A 13,896-nucleotide genomic window follows, 5' to 3' on the forward strand; every position below is an offset into this window, starting at 1 on the left:
GGTCTGCAGCATGGGCTTTATACAGGTGGAAATGAGAATCCGGGACCCTGTAATATCTGTCAGGTTTGGCAGGGGCCGGGGGAAGAGAATCAGGTGCAGTACTGACATCATTGTACACATCATCAATTACGGTCAGAACAGGAGGTATGGCTAAGGGCCTATGCTGGGGCAAATGTAAAAAGGTCCTTAATCTTTTTCTAGAATCAGAGAAATCCTGACCCTGCCATTGAAAGTGCTCCCTCATGGAGTGTAAAGTCTCCCCAAAGGAAAATTCTTCTGGTGGGGAGGCGGAAGGAATAGAATCTTCTGCATCTGAATCCTCATAAGGAGAGAAGGCCCCTTCCTGATGGTCTGACAAATCAGATCCATCTGAGGAGTAATCTGAGGAAAGAGGTTCAGAGGGATCAGTCCTGGGCCTTTTGTCTGGAGGAGGTTGGGAGGCCCTGTCTGGGTGAGGTTGGGAACCCCTAATTAAGGAAATGAGGTCCTCAGCAAGACTGAGGATCTGAGAACTGGAGGAAGGCCTCTGGGAAGGTGATTTGGCAGGCAAAGTTTTTGAAAGCTTGGCAGCTTTTGCCCTGGAGAAGGCCTTGATAGACATAGAAGCTGGAGGCCTAGCTGCCCCACGTGCAGGAGTAGAAATGTCCAAAGGAATGGTGTCGGACAATTCTTGAGCACTAGCTTCGGTAGGGAATTCTGAGGCCGACTCGGCCGGGGCCTCTCTGGCCTCAGTGGTCGGAGGTATGGTTTCGGTAGTAGCTATAACACCAAGGACTCAGTTTCAGCCGAAACCGAGACACTCGCGGTAGGCCTAGCCGTGGTTTCAGCCGAAACCGTGGGCCGCGAGTGTCGGTCCTTTTCCTTGCGTTTTTTGGCCATATGCGGTCGGGTCTCCGACGGCATTTTATAAGCAAAAGCGGTACCAAAAAATTCCTCTGCAAACTCCAACCGACGTCTAAGAGTCCGTCGGTTGAAGGAGGCACAGGCTAAACAAGCTGATACGTCGTGGTCTGGGCCTAAGCAAGGAAGGCAGTAAGAATGGAAATCTTTATGAGGTATTTGTTTCCCACAAGTTAAACAATTATTTACTTTGTCTGACATCGGCTGAGGCAAGAAAGAGTCCCCAACGGGGTACTTAGCTTTTTTCGAAGTCTTCGGTAGCTGAAATCTCTGGATCTGACCGACCGGCACTTGCGAACAGCTTCTGCTTCGGGCACCGCGCGGCAAGAAAGACTGAGGAAAATGGCGCCGGCTGATGCCTTTATACCCCAGAAGTTGTGATGTCGGGGAAAGTGCGACATCAGCCGAGGCCAGACCCAGACTTTGGAATCCAGCCGACCGAAGGGCTGCCTGAGGCAGGACAACCCATATGTTATGACTGCAGATGCATCCTTGAAGGACATCTGTAGCCTTTGTTGAGGAGTGCATCTTGCAAAACCATGGTCAATACACACAATAGAATGCTTTCCTATTCCTTATCCTACCTTGAAGCAAACTGGACCAAAATAATTCTTACTTTACCCAATTTCCTCTCTAATATCATTATGGGCAATCTATCTGCACTTTCAAACCAAATGTGTCTGTTTAGTAAATCCAGAATGCCATTTTGGTTTTTACAAAGTCCAGACAATCTCAGCCCTCTTTTTTCTTCAGCAAGCCACTGACACTTGCATTCCTCCTCCTAGCCTTATCATGAAGGCAATCCAGCTGCTGCTCTCTGCTCTCCAGGTACTTGTGCATCTCAAATGCTTATCACACATTTCATCTGCCCTCAGCTTTAATAGTGACAATGTATCATGCTACTCCTTCCCCAAATCTACGGGACTGACATTCCTTTATTGATTTTGTGTACATTGTAAGGTAAAACAATTACTGTTATACTCTCCTTCAGACACATACTGCAAAAAAGCCTTCACAGATCACAAGACAGTATGGCACATCGACAAAGGTTCCCTATTATATGATCGAAGACGCATTCTTTCGAAAGCGTCTTGATCGAACTTGAAAGCACAAAATGGCAAAATACCGAAATGGCATATAAGCAAATTCTTTCCCTAGGAAAGAAATTGCTTAGCCACCTTCATTATTTTGCCATTTTCGCCACTGTTGTACAATCTCAGAATTGGTATATTTAAGTAGTGGTGTGTGTGTGTGTGGGGGGGGGGGGCACAGCCCCCCACTTTATGCAATGTTTTAAAGTTTTTTTTTCCTTTTCTTTTTTGGAACAGCAATTTCTTTCCCTTGGAAAAAAATCGCTGTTTTAAGTGTTCGGGATTGTAAGCTTTCACTTACATGGGGTCAATAAATCAGCATTCGCTGATTTAATATAGACTCTCTACAAACATAGCAACTCGACAGCCAACTACAAGTATTACAGCTGTAACTGAAATCAATTTAAAAGATCAACTAAATAAGCAAGAAGTCCTTTAAGAAACAAGTTAACCTGTCCCTTTTGGAAATAGTAAAGACTTCTGAAAAGCAAGAAAGAATGAACTTAGCTGGCAGTAAAAAAGCAGAACCAAAAGTTAACCCTTCTACACAAAAGCTTATTTGTAACCAAAAGAAAAATCTGGGAAGTTTGAAAATTACTTTGCAAAGTAGCAGAGTTCCTTAAATATTGAAAATCAAATGAATATATTATATCATAACTAACTTTTAATTCACTCAGGTTTCTTTGTCTAGCGTAACGACAGCACTGAAAACAATCCCAAGTTATGAACAGCCAGGGATTCAATAGTTTGCTTATTATAGGTTCATAGGTGAGTACTAGGCTAATGGCCCTGGAGCCAACACAAGCCTAGCCCAAGAATATTCCCAGATGTCCTGTTGCCGGATGTTTGTTCCTTGTGCCACTATCAAGCAAGGCTGTTGAAGTGATCCCCGGGGTGAATTTCCTGTTACCCATCCACTCATCAAGATTTTTCTTGAACAGGGCTAGTGAAGTGCTTTGCGTGACATGAATGGGGAGTTTATTCCAGAGTATAGGAAGTCTTTGGGTTAGGAACCTGTCCCTCCAGCAGGTTATGTTTATTGTGGTGATGAGGTTGAGGTCTTTGGAGCATGTGGTGCGGAAGGACTGAGACTTTTTCAGATAAAGCATGTCTAGCAACACTGGGTCAGACATGGCTTTGGAGGTCAAGCAGAGATTGTCTCTAAGTAGGCGATATGAGATGGAGTATAGCTGGAGTTTTTATCTCTGTCTGTATGTGTGGATGGTTTGGATCCAAACGCTGCCTCTAGCTGAGCGCTGTACACGTGACATGTAATAGCTGTATCCTGGATGCTACTAGAAAGTAATCCTATGGTTTTGGGCATGTCTAGCGTTTAAACTGTTAACTAATGCAATTAACTTGCACACTGTCTCCGTTTTTGTCCCAAACGCTGACGCTTTTAATGCATTGTACTTATGGCTTGTAGTGGATGTACCTAGTTGCTCTCACTACACCCTCTATAGGTTAATTCGCTTCTACTTGAAAATGTTCCACCTGTGCCGCTAATACTAATAATACCCTGGCCATGCTCTCTTAGCTTGTAACGTGTCATTGCTTACAAAGTTATAACTGCCCTAACTTTTAATGATTTTTGATATTTATAGAGTGATGACTGCTAGACTGTATTGTTATTACTGCCCTGATTCTTAATACTTTTTGATATTTATAGAGTGAAGAATGCTAGACTGTGTTGTAACTTACTGATTACTGTATTTGCATAAGCATCTGTGACTGCATTATACATATACCTACTCCCTAAAGTACTTACACTGTGACTTACTTCTTTTCTCTCTCTTTATATCCTACCAGCACTGTGTTCCAGCTTGGTTCTACACCAAACACCTGAATAACACCAGCCAGGTCCTTTTGAACATTAGTGCAAACTAGGACACTTACCCTACAACTACAAGTGTTACCTTTCCTTGGGAAAGGCTTTGAATGTACGTATTGATACTGTAACTCATATATCAATGTTAACACTTTAGTAGATTCTCAGGTAGCCTATCCTGCAGCCAGACCCCCCAGTACTCCCTTCTTTCTGTATATTACCCACTTTACCCTTTATACTCTATCCATCTTCTCGCCTAGACCTTCTACCCTAGCAGGTTACCTCTCCCCTGCTATATACTTGCTGACCACTAGGCGGCGTCCTCGTACTTTAACTTTCAGATTCACTAACTTTCTACGCTGTCTTATCTAACCCACCTCTGCATCCTTGCCCCCATTAACTCTGTTCCCAGCCTTTATTGGGTTCACCTATATATTACCTCTTACTGTCCAAAGACATCCTTATAACTGTCATCTCCAGTTTCCTCCTGGATTTCTTCCTTTTAGCCTCCTATTATTGCCCACCTTCCTCTACCTTTAGACCTCCCTACAGAGTCTTCCTCCTCACTGATTGTCCTCAGCCTTCTTCTGCTGTCTTGTTCCTCTAGAAACCCAACAGATCATCAAACCTTTAGAGAGCTCAGAAACAGTACCAAAAAAGCCATCCTATCAGATAAAAAGAATTTTTACTTTGAACTGCAGCAATCCACCAAAAAAGAACCAAAAAAATTCTGGTCTACTATTAACAATCTAATTACCCCAGGCAAATTAGTTACACCCAACCCACAGGACTCAGACCCCGAAGATCCCACTTTAATAGCCAATAACTTCAATACTTTCTTTACTACTTCCATACAAAGTCTAGCTAACCACCTATCTCCTGATACTTCTCAACTGCTCTTAAGTAGCTTCAATGACTCTCTTCCTCCCCTTCAACTACAACCCATACCCACCTCCTATATACAATCTCTTTTACACAAACTTAAACCCACTACCCCCTCAGCAGATAAGCTTCCTGCTGAATTCCTGCAAGTAGCAGCTAAAGCTATTGCCTACCCTGTCTCTATCCTAATAAACAGATCCATAAAAGAATGTACTTTCCCAGCAATCTGGAAAATATCATACATCATACCCTTACACAAAGGAGGTAAATCTACTGACCTTTCTAACTTTCAACCTATCGCACTATTATCTCCTCTAGCTAAAATTATGGAAAAATGTATCCACAAACAACTACTTAACCATCTCCTCCTTAACAACCTACTAGTTGACACTCAACATGGATTCAGGCCTTCACATAGTACTACCACTGCACTACTTTCTTTCACCAACACTATCAACTGTAACCGTAACAACAACAAACTAACCTCTTCTCTTTTCCTAGACCTGTCAAAAGCCTTCGATATGGTAAACCATACACTTCTTCTACACATACTTAAATCCCTTGCCTTGGATTACTCTTCCTTAACCTGGTTTTCATCCTATCTTGAAAATCGACAACAAGCAGTACTCTGGAAAAATTCTCTATCTACTCTACTACCTATCTCTTTAGGAGTACCACAAGGATCTATACTAGGTCCACTTTTATTCTCTATCTTTATTAATGATCTCCAATCATCTATCCAAAACACTACCTGTATACAATATGCAGATGATTCCACCATAATTTGTACAGCTTCCTCTCAAACAGAACTCCAGTCCCTTACACAAGCAACCTTTTCAACCGTTGAACAATGGTTCTCAAAAAGATGTCTTCTCCTCAACCCCAAGAAAACCAAACTATTACTTTTTTCACCTACACACAAATCTACTCAACTAAACTTTACTATCACTGCAAGTGATAATTCCCACATTTCCCCCAACTCTACTACAAAACTGCTTGGTGTTACTATTGATAACAATCTTAGCTATGATCATCACATTAATAACACAATAAAAGCAGTTAATAAAAAGATTGGTTCACTGTACAGAATCAAACCCTTCCTTACACCGAGGCACGGACTACCTTAGCACAATCACATCTTATCTCTACCCTTCTGTATGCTTCCTCTATCTACACTAATCTCTCTAAAGGTAACCTTAGGAAACTGACTACATCTTACCACAACATAGCTCGATTTGCCACTGCATCTCAATATAGAACTCACCACTGCCTAAACTTAAAACAACTACATTGGCTGGAACTTCCTAACAAGATTATCTATCAACAACTCTTAATAGCACATAAAATTTTATATCAACCCTCAAAAACACCAGCTCTTAGCAACCTCTTGACTCCCTATAATAACTTGAAACTACGCTCCTCCCAAAAAGCTACAAGTTAATACTACCAGAATTACAAACTCTGCAGGAAACTGCCTTTTCTCCAACTCAGTTGGCAGAATATGGAATAACCTTCCCTTACATATCTCCTCTCTAGCCACTTTTCCTTTATTTAAGAAACAACTTCTTTCACATCTGAACAATTTCTGGCTCTGCTCTTGTACCAATCCTGACTAACCTACTTTCATCTTTCTACTATCTTATGTATATATTCAACACTGCAATCTTTCTCTCTAATCACAAATAACTTTATGATTCTATTGTTACTACTGTTGTAAAAAAAAAAAAAAAAAATTATTTTGTTTTAATTACATAATTGATATTACATAGTTGGTATTATTTGTTTTTTGTTAGATTTGCATTAACTGACCTGAACTAATATCTTTGTATTTTTGCTCATTGCCTGTATCATAGGTGTTTATTTTACATGTATTTCTATAACCATGCTTTAATCTGTGGAGCTTTTCTCCCCGGGCCTCCACTGAAAATGGACATTGATCCAGCTGGACTAGCCCGGTCAACAAATGTAAAATAAAATAAATAAATAAAATAAATATAGGGCATGTGTTTGAGTCCTAGGATCCTCTTTGCGTGGAAGTTTTGTGGCCTCTCCAGTTGTTGTAGGTGTTTAGTGAGGTACATGTCAAATGGGGCATTGTACTCTATAATGGGTCTAATGAGGGATGAGTAGAGGGGGATTATGACTTTTTTCTTCCTGGATGAGAAGCCTTTTGTAATGAGGTGTGCCACACAGAAGGACCTCCTGACTACTGTGGCAACATGGTTGTCGAAGGAAAGGTTGCTGTCTACCTGTGTTCCCAGATCTCTTATCACACTTTGGGAGTTGAGAGGGCTACCATTGATGTGGTAGTTCATGGGTACCATGATTTTCCCAAAGGGGATGACGATGCACTTTTTTGCATTGAGCTCAAGACCATGTTTCTGGCACCAGTCGGTGTCTGTGAGGCTTTTTTATAGGATGTCTACATCAGCTTGACAATCAATAATAACTTCCAGTTCAATCATCCATGAATTTGGTTAACCAGAGTCTCCTGGTGTTGGCCTGAACTTCAGAGAAGTAGATACCAAATAGGAGAGGACCCAGGACAGATCCCTGAGGGACTCCGCTTGTAACTGCCTGTAAGTCGGACTTGGACTCCGCTAATTTCACTGTGTGGGTTCTGTACTTGAGCCAGTTGGCAATCCATCTTAAGACATAGGGGGTTAATGTCTATGTTATGGAGTCTGTCAATGATCCCTGAGTGGAGGGGGGGGGGTCTGTCAATGATCCATGAGTGGGGGATGGTGTCAAAGGCCTTGTCATAAATTCATAACAGAAGCCATAAAGCATAATTTAAGTGGCTATGCAGTACTACTAACCATTTCTAAAGTAATTTGGACAATTGCCAATGATTTCCTGTTATCCATAGAGGGACAAAAACAAAGTTGATTCCTAATGGCCTACCTCATTTCTTTCTTCACTAGCCCAAACGCTGGAAAAAAGAGTGGCAATTCAAATGAAGGTTCAGGAAAGGGCAGAGCGCAAATCCTGCAGAACCCTTCCTCACTAATACAATCAAAGTTTGTGAAAGGGAGTAAAATGACTAGTGTTTGCACACTTATCAAAGACACTTGACTCAGTCTGAAGAACCTACCGTTATATGGTCCAAGTCAAGAAGTAATACACAGGTTCACAAGCTGTCTACCCACTAACAAAACAAAACAAAAAATGTCAGTGCATTTTTTTATCCAGTGCTGCTTCAATAAACATAGGGGTTTTCAGCAAGACTTAGTCCCCCCACAAACATTATTTACCCTAATTCTCTTACTGTTTGTACTAGAGAAATTAAGTTATTCTCTATCATCTGGACCCTTAAGCAACAATCTTCTCATATCACAACAAAGTTATGTGATGACCTGACTTAGATATGATTCAGAGTATCTTAAATAAGACTGAACCCATATTGTTTTGGAGACACACACACACACGTATCACAGGAAAAGGGATTTGGTAAGTCACAATGGCAGAACAAAAGAGCATTAAAACTGTGCATTTTACAAATACCTAGGGGTCTGACTTGAACCTGCAATAATGCTCTCGTAACAGATTTATGAAACAGCAAGTCACATGATTTACTCTCCCTCAGAGAGTGGTCAACAGCTTAACAAAGGAGGCAGAAGAGTCACTGGCAAACAGAATCCTAATCCCAACACTAAAATATATTAAGTGACTCATCTATGGGATTTCCACAAAACACAACACATTCCACAAGATTCCATGACAGATGGAACCAGAAGATAACAACACTATTTCACACTAGAGCATGCAAACTGTCTCAGGCTCCCTAATGTCCTAATCATGAAACTTCTAACTGGAACGCTTATTTGTAAACTGCTAAACATGCAGTGGATCAATGTGCATCTCTGAACAATACTTAAAACTGGCTAACAATGCCATACTAGAAACTTACAGATCAGCATATCATTCAAATAACTTAGCATTCCCCATTAACAATCTTCTCCTTTCTTTGTCTTAAAAGATGGAACTCTGTTCCAGAATCAATCTGATCTTTGCTCAACATACTTTCTTTCTGTAAATGTAATAATGTTGTAAATATTTCATTATGTTTATGACTGACCGCTTGAGTCCAACCAGAGTAGTCTGAGGTCAGGATGGTATCTGAAATGTGTTGACAAGTGTGAAGATAATACAGTGTAATACAACATAGAGCTACTCCTAATGCTAGTTTGTAAAAGTGCACTGCATAAGTAATATATATTGGCATTATTATTATTACGTATTTCCATCTCATGTTGAAGCCAGGTCATGACCTTGTAGACCAGTTCACTGATATAACAAAACAAAAATAATAAACTACATTTGAGTGCATAATTTTCTAGTTTATGTTTTGCAGAAGGAAACATTATACAAGCAGAACAGTGTTCTTACATTTGGGTGTGCCAGACTGTCATCATCTAGGTACTTGACAGACACTGGAAATTCGCTGATCTCTTGCTTGATATCAGTAGCCAATGCACCTGTACTTCCACTGCTTAGCAAGGTACGGTCACGTTTTCCTTCTGGGGTGTCTGCTGACTGCAGTAACACAATAAGACATAACAAATAAAATTCACCATCTATTTTTCACAGAGTATGCACAACTGTCAAACAAAACTATACAAACTATGTGTATCATTGGAGTGTAATTAGATCATTCAAATTTCCTACCCAGAGCACATAGATCACTTAAGTATGAAAGTTCTGACAGCTTTTTTCATTTTTTTTTTACATGAATTTTCTGAGATATGCAAACTTGCCTGCTACGAAACATGCCCATAACAATAAAGCAAAGTTCAATGAGTTAATGTGCAGTACACACAAACAAATATGACGATACTGCAATGTACCAGATGTACAGAAGGTAGCAGCATGTCCTATCAAAATGTGAACAGTTTTCTCACTATTTTCTGACGTGCCTTGTTAACACTGAAAAGCTTTGTTACATTTTATAAAGCTTTAGCTAGTTAGTTCAAGAACATGTACTTACTCAGAATATATATATATATATATATATATATATATATATATATATATAAATATAAATATATATATATATATATATATGTGTGTGTGTGTGTGTGTGTGGTGTGAAAATAATTGTATGACTGAAGTTAAGGAAAACAGTATAGTGAGATAACATATCTGCAAGAAAGGATCTTTATCAGTAAAACAGGCAGAGATACTAAGCGGTTAGATAAGCCTTCCAACCCTCCTTAAGAAAGCAAACTAGCTGATTCTATTTTCCTTTCTCAGATAGTAATTGTGCTCTTGCTGGCATGGAAAGTCCACCTCACTTGGTGGCAAAGTCCTGAAGTCAGTGGCATTTTTCTAGTACATTTAAAACAGGTTTGTTACATGCACTTGCAGTTCTTCTAGTGAAAATCCACATAAAAGCAGTGAGTAATAATAAACAGAAAGTACAAGCAAGACGTACAGAGGAAGGGAACAGTGTATTGCTCTTCTCCTTCTTTCTGAATACACTTAATACACTTTTCAAGCTCGTCAAACAATTACTCACTGACAGAAACACTACAGACAGGTCAGTTCACTGATGCTGGCATGGCTATAGGCTGATTTTGTTTCTTAAAAAAAGACCTTTTGTATAATAGATAAAAATAAAGAATGTGGATTACCACAACCTCAATTACACACTGATATGTAATTAATAATACATTAGTCATACTGCTATTAACAATAATGTGTTTGTGTGTTACTCAGATGCAGTCGGTTTAATACTCAGTACTTATTACAATCCTTCTTTATGTATTTTATGTGTGTATAACTTTCAGATCATGCCATAAATTAGACGAAATAGTCAGTTACATCTGTCCTCCATCTAAACTTAGGAGAGACCAATCCCTCCATTTGTCTACAGACTTTGGTTTTGGATGGCCTACAGCAGTGGCAAACTCTATATCCCTGACTGCATTTGTCAGACTACCAACCTCTTTCATTTGTGGGGGGTGGTTGTGTTTTCCAATGCTTGCTGCAAGCTTTCTTTGCCACCAAAAATAACAGGTTTAACAATCTAGCCTTTGGCAATCCTAAACCACTTTGCTCTAGGGAGAAGATCAATGTATCACACTTAACTCTTGCCCTCTTCCCCTCACAAATACAGTCCTTCAACTCTTTATTAATTATTGTCCTCAACTTTTCCTCTGGGTAATAAAATATGTCTGACCTGTATATAGGTTCATAGGTAGGTACTAGGCTATTGGCCCAAGGGCCTATATAAGCCTAGCCAAAAGGTACCCTGGCTTTCGCCACTCAAGAAAATTATTTTCCTGTGCCACTGTCAAGCAGAGTCACAGAAGTGATCCCCGGGGTGAATTTCCTATTTTCCATCCAATCATCAAGATTTTTCTTGAAGAGTACTAATGAGGAGCTTTGTTTGATATAGATAGGTAGTTTATTCCAGAGTATGGGAAGTCTCTGGGACAGGAATCTATCTCTCCGGCATGTTCTGTTTATTGTGGTGACAAGGGTTAGGTCCCTAGAGCGAGTAGCTCAGAGGGATTGGGACTTCTTTAAGTTGAGCATGTGCAACAGCTCTGGGTTTGACGTATGTTAGGCAGAGATCACCTCTGAGTAGGCGATATGAGACGGAGTAAAGCTGGAGTTTTTTGAGACGGTCTGCATAGGGCATCTGTTTGAGGCCGGTAATCCTCTTTGTGAGGTATTTCTGTGGCCTTGCAACAATTATGTTGTTTTTGTTATTTTTTGGACTGTATAGTTTAGTTCGGATTAAAAAGAATTCGGTTACAGCAGCTAAAGCATGTGGGTAGAGACTAAACAAAATACAACGGTATGCAACAATTATTTTTGTTCTTCCATTATGCTTATTATTCTGCTGTTCCAAATGGCAAAATTACCAACACATACAAGCTAACTTCACGAAAAGGAAAACATGCACAGCATACAACCATATGCCCCATGCTCTGTTCTGTGTAAAACTACCACCACCCACAGATAAAAAACATGGAAAATGTAGGCTTTGATGAAGACTTTACACTGCAAAATCCTACAGTCTAGTATCATGATCGCTCTGAGCAGCTGCTGGTAGATGCCCATCGAGAGACACATGCACACCGCCTATGTCACCAAAGACCTTAACTGCAACCTAACACAAACACGTGTTGTGAATTACAGAATAGTTTCAACTCTTGCCATTTAAAACATGGCAATACCAGTTCCACTGACTAAGAAGCGCACAGGCCAAACTCGTGGCTAAACACACAGGCCTTCAAAGACAGAGAATAGTGACATACAAATAGCTCAGCAAACCAATACAGTTTAAAAGACAAAAAAAAAAAAAAAAACAATTCCAGGACGAAAAGGACTAAAACATCTTCATAGCTTGCATCTTACAATCCATATCCATAATCAAGAGCTTCCATTTTCTCAGTTATTTTGTACTTTCTGTTTAGTCTCCACCCACATGCATTAGCTGCTGAAACCGAATCCTTTTTAATCCGAACTAAACTATACAGTCCAAAAAATAACAAAGAAAAATGTTTGAAAACTTTTCTGTCAGTAGGCTTTCAACTTTCTTTCTTAAATATTCCAACACCATAGTCGTACAACCTCACAAAGAAAAGACAGACTACCTAAATCAAAAACTCTGCTCCTTTCCCCATCTTCAGAACTGCTGTCCTGAAAACACTCAGCTAGAACTGCAAAAAGAAGCTATGTACTTACCATAACGTTCCATCTGAGTAGGTAACTTCATCTGTCAGCAACCTGTGGGTATCGGATCCGAGCCGGCAGCTTTATTCAGCTAAGATCCGAGCTGCAAGCTCCTCCCTCTTACCCATAACCCCCTGCCATCCTTCTCTTTCCTCAGATCGAGTTTGCTTAGCCTTATAAACTAATACAATCAGGATCAACTAAACATCCTAACCTGATGTCATCTGGTATAGACAAACACAAAGTCCTAAAAGGGACGAACTACAGGTTAGGGGGACGGAGGGGGGGGTTGGTTGCTGACAAATTAAGTAACCTACTCAGATGGAACATTATGGTAAGTACATAACTTCTTTATCTGAAGTAGTTAACTTCATTTGTTCATCAACCTGTGGGACAGAGTCCCCAGCTACCTAAACTTGGGAGGTCCTCATGGAAGAATAATCCGGAGCACTGCAGAGCCAAAGGACGCCCTTCCTCTGGAAACTAAATCCAGCTTGTAATGTGTAATAAAGGTATGGGATGAAGCCCAAGTGGCTGCAGAACAAATATCATCCCAGGACACCCTTGACCAAAAGGCAGCAGAAGTTGAAATCGATCGAGTGGAATGGGCGTGAACTCCAACAGGTTCTGGTCGGCCAGAACTCTTATATGCAAGAAGTATACATTGTGAAATCTATCTGGACAATGTAGCTTTTGACACAGGTTTGCCCAAAAAGGGTTTAGCAAAGGATACAAGGAGTTGCTCAGATTTTCTATGACCAGCCGTCCTGTGCAGATAGAACCTCAATTGTCTGTGGATATCTAAAGAGTGTAATTTGTATTCACCTTTATTTTGATAATTTGGGAAAAACACTGGTAAATTGATAGATTGATTAATGTTGGACTCAGAGGCGACTTTAGGTAAGAAGGAGGGATTGGTCCTGAGGGAAACTCTATCTTTATGGAGGTTTGGCGCAAAGGGCTTGAAGCTCTGAAACCCTTCTAGCCGAAGTGATGGCAATGAGAAAAGCCGTCTTCCAAGATAAGTATGTAAGGTCTACCAAAGCTGCAAGTTCAAAGGGGGGAGGCCAGTAAGAGCCTGAAGAACAAGGGTTAAATCCCATGGAGGAACTGCATCCTTCACGGGAGGCCTTAATAGGAAAGTACCTTTTACGAAAGTCTTGCAGATCTTGGAAGATGCTAATGAACCGAGATCACTTCCACATAAAAGTGGGAAATTGCTGCTAGTTGGACTTTGACGGTGGAGGAGCTGGCACCCTGATCAAATAAGTATGACAAAATCTCTAATACAGCTGGTATCGGGGCTGTAAAGGGATCCATATGTCTATGTTCCGCCCAGATCGAAAAACGTTTCCATTTGCTCTTATAGACCTTTCTGGTAGAAGGTTTATGAGCGGCTACAAGAATAGCTTTAACGGAAGAGGAGATACCGGGAGTCCTTGCTATGATTGGAACTGGATCAACCAAGCTGTGAGCGTGAGATTGTCCAGGTTTGGAGTTGTCAACTCC

At 40.5% G+C, this 13,896-nt stretch overlaps 1 protein-coding gene across 1 annotated transcript in view; it reads right to left on the minus strand.

The window, feature by feature from the left end:
• Window positions 1-13,896, minus strand: part of RSRC1 (arginine and serine rich coiled-coil 1) — a 3,250,950-nt gene that overhangs the window by 57,587 nt on the left and 3,179,467 nt on the right. The window contains exon 9 of the mRNA XM_044070481.1: window positions 9,091-9,237. Within this exon, the coding sequence (XP_043926416.1) occupies window positions 9,091-9,237 (147 nt within the window). The remainder of the gene's footprint in view (window positions 1-9,090; window positions 9,238-13,896) is intronic.

Source organism: Protopterus annectens, chromosome 4.part1 (genome assembly GCF_019279795.1).
Source record: "Protopterus annectens isolate FY-2018-M chromosome 4.part1, PAN1.0, whole genome shotgun sequence".
Classification (NCBI taxonomy): Eukaryota; Metazoa; Chordata; order Ceratodontiformes; family Protopteridae; genus Protopterus; species Protopterus annectens.